Below are 8,325 nucleotides of genomic sequence, written 5' to 3'. Positions count from 1 at the left end.
AAAGCTGAATTTTATCCTTCAGAAATCATTTTAATATGCTGATTTTGCTGCTTAATATTTTTCTAAAACCTTGATACATTTTCAATTTTCTTTGATGAACAGAAAGTTTAAAAGCAGCATTATTTGAAATATTTTGCAAAAATGAAAACTTGTTTTTCCCCCTATAAAAACGTAATTATTATTTGTTTACAACAAGACTAGGAGCGTGCATTTCAGGATATATTTTTTTACTAAATGTTTTTACAAATATGTTTTTAGCATTTAAAAACAAATCTACAACTAATGCATTTAAAAAATGTCTTTATTACAAATATGTACAACAGTATAAAAGCTTGAAATTTACACAGGGATTGAAATGAACAGCAGTAGCCCAAACAGAGATGCCAGACAGTTACCCACCTCTTTTTTTCAAGCATTTGTTTTCAATTCAAACATGAAACTTTCCAACTTAGTAATTTATGGTCTGTTTTGCTCAGTGCTCCTTTTAGGTTACAAGATCCTGGTACACTGTCTAATATAAATATGCACATATTATCAGAAGAAAGCTTACAACAGACAATGAAATGTTACTAGTAATAATCAGTGCAATCACAGTCAACACATACAAAACCAGTGGCACCCACAAAACCAATGACAAAAGCCAACTCCAGCAATGCTTAGCTACCATGAAATGCTCAGAAAAAGGTCTGACTTTGAAAATCTCCCTTTTAGCAATTCCTCATCTGCTCATGACAACTTTTACAGCACATCTCACCATCTCCCTTTGGCTTTTTACAGCAGAAACGCATGGGCCTACGCATGCATCTTGAGTCCATTTGGTCATATCTACATCTAATTCCTTTTTCTTCTTCATTTATCAGACCATAGGTTTGGCATGGTCGTGGTAGGGCTGACTGAATCTTTGCGAGCCCTTTTGGGACTCTGGCTGTAGGCGGGCGAGTGGATGAAGGTTGGACTGCTGGGTGGAGATGAAGAAGACGAGGAAGAGGATGAATGGCAGGAGGAGGATGAAGCTTTGAGCTGGAGCCATTTATCTCCGAGCGCTTTGGCAAAGTGGTCATCTACAGACACGCTGATGGAGGTGGCTCTGTGGTAGTTCATCCCAAGGCTCCTCTGGAAATGCTCCTCAACGTGGTCATAACTGTGCTGGGTAACAACTGTGGAGAGACAGAATTAGATGATGATGTTCAAAAACTATTCATTCTGATGAAAAGATCTGCACGGACATGTTAAAAGAGGAGCGGCAGGCTCTTTTGCAGCTTTTTACTTACTGGTGGAGTGATCGCAGCAGTCTTTTTTCGTTGACCTTGTTGCGGAGGAAACACAGGTGATGACGGATGGCCGTATCTAACAAAAAAGACATCAAAGGTCAGCAAATCCTCGTCTCAATACATTTCTTAATCCATCCATCTATAACAGAGCTTTTTTGAATAGCTAACGAATCAAACGGTAGATGGGAAACTAAAAGGACAAGATGGACAGTTATGTTTGTGGTTAGGGGTTCAAGACTATTTCTCTCTCAGCCCCGATGCCACTAGCAGGTCAACAACAGCACTGGTGTGTTGAGACTTGTTGACAACATTCCTCCACCCATTGCTCACATTTTCTCCCTGAATCCGGCTGGATTGCATATCTGAGACAGGCAGAGGCCTGTCCGCACTCTAAAGAGCCACTCTCTCAGGAACACAAAAGTGCCTTCCTGCATTCTGTTGTGTCTCATAGATAGTGAGTGAGGAGGAACAGACTGTAGTGGCCTCGGGATAAGCTCTAAGAAGAGGACGGTATAATACACCGTGTTCAGTCAGCATGTACTGCTAAAGGAGGGGATGACAGGATGGACCAGACACAAATTGGTCTTTTAATTATGGATTAGCAAGCAGCTTTGAACACTACAGCGAGGACACTCGCTAGTGTCTGGAACTATTTGCACACTTTGATACAATATTATTTAATGGATAATGCATGTATAGAAGATCTATATATATTTCTATCATATTTGTGACCCTGGACCACAAAACCAGTCATAAGGGTACACTTTTGGAAAATTTGATTTATAGATTTATCTAGCTTTCCACTGACATATGGTTTGTTAGGATTGGACAACATTGGGCCAAAATCTGAAATCTGAGGGTGCAGAAAAAACCTAAATACTGAGAAAATCACCTTTAAAGTTGTCCAAATTAAGTTCTTAGCAATGCATATTATTATCAAAAATTAAGTTTTGGTATATTTACGGTAGAAAATTTACGAAATATCTTCATGGAACATGATCTTTACTTAATATCCTAATGATTTTTGGCATAAAAGAAAAATGGATAATTTTGACCCATACAATGTATTTTTGGCTATTGCTACAAAATATACCAGTGCTACTTATGACTAGTTTTGTGGTGCAGGATCACATATTAAAAGTATTTATTACTATTATATTTAAACAATTCTTTTTTACTAATAATTAGAATTAATTGGTACTATTATTCCACACATGATGATGTGAATTAATATAGTCACATGTATCTATCATATATATAAAAAAGGATGTATAAATTTTTTGGAGAAAAAGTAAAAAAAAAAAAAAAAAATGTATATATATATATATATATATATATATATATATACAACAATTTGTATTTCTTTTTTTTTTCTCAATTATGTTTATTTATAATTAGATGCAGTTGGTGCAATATTATTCCACACATGTTGATGCATATTAAAATACTACACATAGATCTATCATATAAGCATATATACATTTTTTAGAAAAAAAAATATATAGAGAAATTATGTTTAGTAATATTTATATATGTATATTAATAACAGCAATATAATAATAATTTTAATTAATATAATGCTCATTTTAAATAATATATTGCTTTTTTAAATTATTTGTGCTTATTATTTAATTATAATTAAATAAAATTTATTACATAGTTTTACAAATAATGTTAATGCTTATTAGGGTATTGATTTATACATATAGCTATCATATAATTAAATATTAATTTAACATATATTAAGTTATTTAAAAATTTCAAGAAAACATATATTACATTTACATAATATTACATATATATGTACATATATGTTAAATGATTAATTTTCTTAATTATATTTAATTGTTTAATTAAACAAAATAAAACAAAAAATACTACTACTTCTACTACTCATACATTATATATATTTACATTTTTACTACTGTTTTTCAATCACTAATTTCCTAATAATTATATTAAAAGGTTTAATAATAAAAAAAAATACTCCTATTAATAAATATTGGTAATAAACATTGCATTTTAATTTAAAGCATGCAATAAGCTCAGTTGATTTAACAGTAGTAGTAATCACCTGTATTTGTCTGACTGTTGTGGCTTTGTTTTGGCTCTCTGTTTTCTCTGGTTCTGGGCGCGGTTTCTTAATTAGGGCCAGAGGCTCGTCCATGACTGGGGTGGAGTACACTGGGCTGGGGATCAGGTGAGTGGGACTGGCCGTTGGGCTCCATGTGGATGTGGGGCTCTCAGGAATACTGAACCCAGATGATCTTCGGGCACTGTTGGCCAGGCTCTTGCTAAGGGCCCTCTCTCTTCTGAAACAGAAAGTTCAAACACAAATGAGCAAACTAAATCCTCCTCTGTCCCTCTTAATCTACTGGGTACTGGTTCCACGTTGGATTGGAACTTGGTTCGTTACCTCTCTTCAAGCGTCCGTCCTCTTTCTGAACTGTGCTTGCGCTTCATGGGATGTGCAGGGCGCATCCGCACCCTATCACTGGTCATGTGGCGAAATCTGTCTTCGCTCCTCAGATTGGGCTGTCCTGTGAAAAGACGAACACAGGCCCGTGTGACTTCAGATATGATAAATGACATCGCTGCAGGGTGCTCACACGGTCATTGCCAGTCACCGATTCCCTTACTTGTGAAAAGGTGTGGCAAACAAGTAAACAACTGACTCTTAATCCTCGGAATTGCATCACCGCGTGTGTATCTTAATTGTGGGAAAAAACGTTGTTGGGCCACCGTTAAATGTAAACTCCGTTAAGTGGCAGAGCGAGATCAACTGGCTCTGTCAGTATTACTGTAGAACTACCCAGCTGATTCACCGCTAACGGTAAATGTCATTCAAATTTTGGAAAACATGCGAGCCAAAAAAACGACATCAGTCAACAAATGCGGATATCACTTGTTGTTCATACTGCTTTGAGGGGCAAAACAGGCTTTGTGGGTTAAGGCATGCAGCTCACAGCGTGTTTACCCAACATAACGATAGTAACAGACTAATCCAAACTGAAATACACATCACCTTTCACATGCTAATATCACAAACAGTGTCATGCAAAGGTCTCACAGTTCACAATCTGCTACGTGCTACAACTGATAATTGTTTTAAAGCTCATTAATAGCTCAATGACAATTTTTAGTCTCAAAATGATCAGTTATGCAGGATTTGAACTTTTTTTTGTAAAATGATAAACAGTGAACAATAAAAAATACACAGAATGTAACATAATACATAATTACAAAAAATATAATAAAATAAAGCCTTCAACCCATCAAAAATTATATATATATATATATATATATATATATATATATATATATATACGGATGGGTTTAATATTTATGGGTTTTATATATATATATATATATATATATATATATCTATATATCTATTTTTTGTAAAATGTAGGCCTGCGTGTACAATCCTGAATACTCTAGACAGATTTTAGTTAAAAAAAAAATTATTAAATAAATACTCAAATAATGCATATTTTTTGCACAAATTTTCCATATCTCTTTTTTTTAAATTTGACATTTTTTAACGTAAAAACTTTTTAGGTTTTGAATTAGTTTACAAGTTCATTACATTGTGTGAAATGTTAACATTGGCTTAAAAACTACTTTTACTACTATATATATATATTACTAAACAATATATATATATATATATGAGGTTTTTGTAAAATGTAAAAAAAAATATTAAAAAGTATACATGTAGGCCTGTATGTACAATCCTGAATACTCTAGACAGATTTTAGTTAAAAAACAAATTTAATTAAATAAATACTCAAATGATAATGCATAGTTTTTGCAAAATTTTCCCTCTCTTTTTTTAAAAATTTGACATTTTTTAATGTACAAAGTTTTGAGGTTTTGAAATATTTTACATGTCCATTATATTGTATAAAATGTTAACAAAAACTACTAAAATCTTGCCTCAAATACTACTCTTGACCCCCTAATATTGGCTGTTATGAAGAAAGAGATTTCACAACATCCTCTTGATTCACTCTAGAATAAGGTTAGAGATTTTGTGCAACTGATAGTGACTTACAGTAACTTCACAGTAACTTACACACCTTCACAGTAACTCCAATGAGTCACATACCACAATCAGTGTAGGATCTTGAACATCTGCTAGACCAATTATTTGACTCTCAACTGCTAGGAAGTAGTAAAAAACAGATCATGGGCTTTGGATATCAAATCAACCGCATATTAGACCAGTCAGGACCCGTGCTGATTTGACCGGTGATTAACATCTGAGGTATTTTAGCACTGCATGAATGAAGTGTAGCGTTAGGCGCTATCAGACTTCAAGCGGATAGCGTTTACTAAATGCTCAAATGGCTTGGGCGATGAGGGGGCATTGTTGGCAGAAGCCTCTTTCACTTCCACACACTCACAGATCTCCTAAGCAGTGAACTGTGACAAGGCAGGTTGACTCTGCATGACAGAGGATGGGGGACTGGGTGTAAACCACACCTTAAACCTTGACTGATGATGGATTTTTAGTGCCTCAGGGAGGGATATTTTTCAAGGGGAGATTAAAGACAAAAAAACAGACCCACATCCTTTTTCTTATCTCTTTCATTTGCAGTGTTAAAACACCCATCAAGCATGTCTTCATCTCTACTCTCCTCAACTAACCTCCAAAGTAAGAGCATCATAATTTTGTCAGTTATTTTCTTATTTTATGTTTTAAATATTTGTTTTTGAACTGATTACATTTATATATTTAAATAAGCTATATGAATGAGTACAACATTATGAAAACACTAGACATTTTGTGACAAATTCCAGTTGTGTGGTACATTTTCATGTATTTAATCTAATAATAGTGATTATTATTGTTTTAAAACAATGCAGATGGAATGCACACATAGGCATTAAAATAAACACTGCATATAACATGCACACACAATGTAATTCTTAGTTTAAACTGGTATAAAATGTGATAATTACCTTCTAGGATGTACACTTTGAAGCCACTGCTCATCCGGGTAATGTAGTGTAAATTAGTGACCGCCATTCCTAGTCTTCAGGGGTTTCTAAGCAGTGCAATTCTCCTAAACAAGTTGAGTTGTGAGCGGCAGAATCGTTCCTCACTCTGCTTTGAATTGTCACTGAGCTCAAGTGCTCTGCGCTTTCCATGATCATGCCTCTCTGGCTTCTTATTGGCTGGTTGAAGGCCGGCCCCCTCCCTCTGCCTTTGTCTGCATGAGGCGACCTACCACCACAGGTGCCTGATGGGAGGAGATAAACGAGAGGCTGTGAATTGCCTGTTGTCTATCACCCCCACCCCACTATAACACCCCCAACTTGGGCTAAAAGTGACAGATGAAATCAAATTGCAAATAAAATGAGCAAAATATTCTAAAATATTAAGCATTGTATTAGTACAAAAACAGAACATCACAAATACAATTCCAATCATGCATGAGACGTTCAACTTTACAAACAGAGGTGTTTATTACAGGGACTGTACATGTGGTCTAACTGAATTACTTTAGACGGACAGCTCAAAATAAAACAATCTGCTGGTAATGTGGATCTACCCTCCGCTCCAAGTATCAACATGCCAGGGCAGCCGGGCAGAGAGATGAATGGTTTCCTTGTTATATTATCACTGTTCTTGAGAAACACATTTCCTGGCATCACAAATAGTTGTACAATTTTATACAAAAGTATAAACTTAATAAATATATAACTTTTAAATAATATAATATAATATATGCAATTAAATCTTATTAAAAAGTCTTATTAAAAATGTTTTTGAAAAAAAAAGTCTCTATAATGCTCACCAAGGCTGCATTTACTTGATCAAAACTACAGTAAAATCAGGAAATATTTTTTAAATGTAAAATAAATGCTTTCTACCATTTTAAAAAGTATTTTATTTCTATGCTGGCAAAGCTGCCATTACTCTAGTCTTAACAGTCATGCAATCCTTCAGAAATCATTCTAATATGCTTATATGCTGCATTTCTTATTATTTTCAATGTTGAAAACAGTTGTGCTTCTTAATATTTTGTGGAAACTGGTTATTTTTTCAGGATTCTGAAGGACACTTTCTGGATTCTTTGAATAGTAGTGTATATTTGGATATGAGATTCTAATCTGGAATTTTTTTAAAACCTGGAAATAAACAGAACGATTAGGATCTTGAGAATGAAATAAAACTTTTTTCCTGCATTTTTTTGATGGTCTTTAGATCATCTCAAATCATTTATCGATTTTTCTTTTATGCCAAAAATCATTAGGATATTAAATAAAGATCATGTTCCATATAAAAACTTAATTTTTAAATAGTAATATGCATTGCTAAGAACTTTATTACAGACTTTATTTTGATTTTTTTTCACCCTCAGATTATAGATTTTCAAGTAGTTGTAAACTGTCCTATCCTAACCATACATCAATGGAAAGCTTATTTATTCAGCTTTCAGATGATGTATAAATCTCAATTTTAATTGACCTTTATGACCGGTTTTGTGGTCCAAGGTCACAAACACTAAGCCACTTTGAATTATTATTCATATCATTTATATTTCAGTTGAGCTTTTCACTCAAACTATCATTGATTTTTAATGAAAAACGAAAGCAATTCTAAAACACTAAATACTACTTTCAAAATCCCTAGATTTTTGAACGTAACCGTAAATCCTTTTGGAACTTCACTATCCCACTTTTCCTTCCCTGGATCCTTTTAGAATCCACAAACAAGTCTTGCTCTGTCTTTTGTTTCCTCTCTAGGAGTCAGCACCTGTCGACAGCCCCTCCTCTGCCCTAATCTAAAATCTCACCCGACTGCATTTTTCAGAGTGTTTAGCCCACCTGAGCTGCAGTCATTCCACCATCTTGCCCATACATGCAGTTATGTTGTCAGTTCCCAACCTTTATGCACTGGGCCTTTTCTTTCCACTGATCTGTTTTCTCCTATTTCTTTTCTGGCAGAAAGACAAAGACTTCACAGAGTGCTGAAGAGAGCTTTGTACAGCGTGATCCTGCCTGAGCATGCTAAAGCCACAAACGCTTACATACATGACTG

General features: G+C 34.4%; 1 protein-coding gene across 1 annotated transcript; it reads right to left on the bottom strand.

The window, feature by feature from the left end:
* Positions 1 to 283: 283 nt before the first annotated feature.
* Positions 284 to 6,410, bottom strand: vgll4l (vestigial like 4 like). The gene is made up of 5 exons (XM_051116523.1): positions 6,240 to 6,410; positions 3,688 to 3,811; positions 3,346 to 3,583; positions 1,272 to 1,347; positions 284 to 1,157 (listed from the first exon to the last, which is right to left on the bottom strand). The coding sequence occupies exons 1-5, from the start codon at positions 6,304 to 6,306 to the stop codon at positions 850 to 852; spliced, it is 813 nt and encodes a 270-aa protein (XP_050972480.1). The 5' UTR covers positions 6,307 to 6,410; the 3' UTR covers positions 284 to 849.
* Between the last annotated feature and the right edge of the window lie 1,915 nt (positions 6,411 to 8,325).

Source organism: Labeo rohita, chromosome 8, assembly GCF_022985175.1.
Source record: "Labeo rohita strain BAU-BD-2019 chromosome 8, IGBB_LRoh.1.0, whole genome shotgun sequence".
NCBI classification, from domain to species: Eukaryota; Metazoa; Chordata; class Actinopteri; order Cypriniformes; family Cyprinidae; genus Labeo; species Labeo rohita.
The sequence above is the reverse complement of the archived record's forward strand: the minus strand, read 5'-3'. Positions and strand labels throughout refer to the sequence as shown.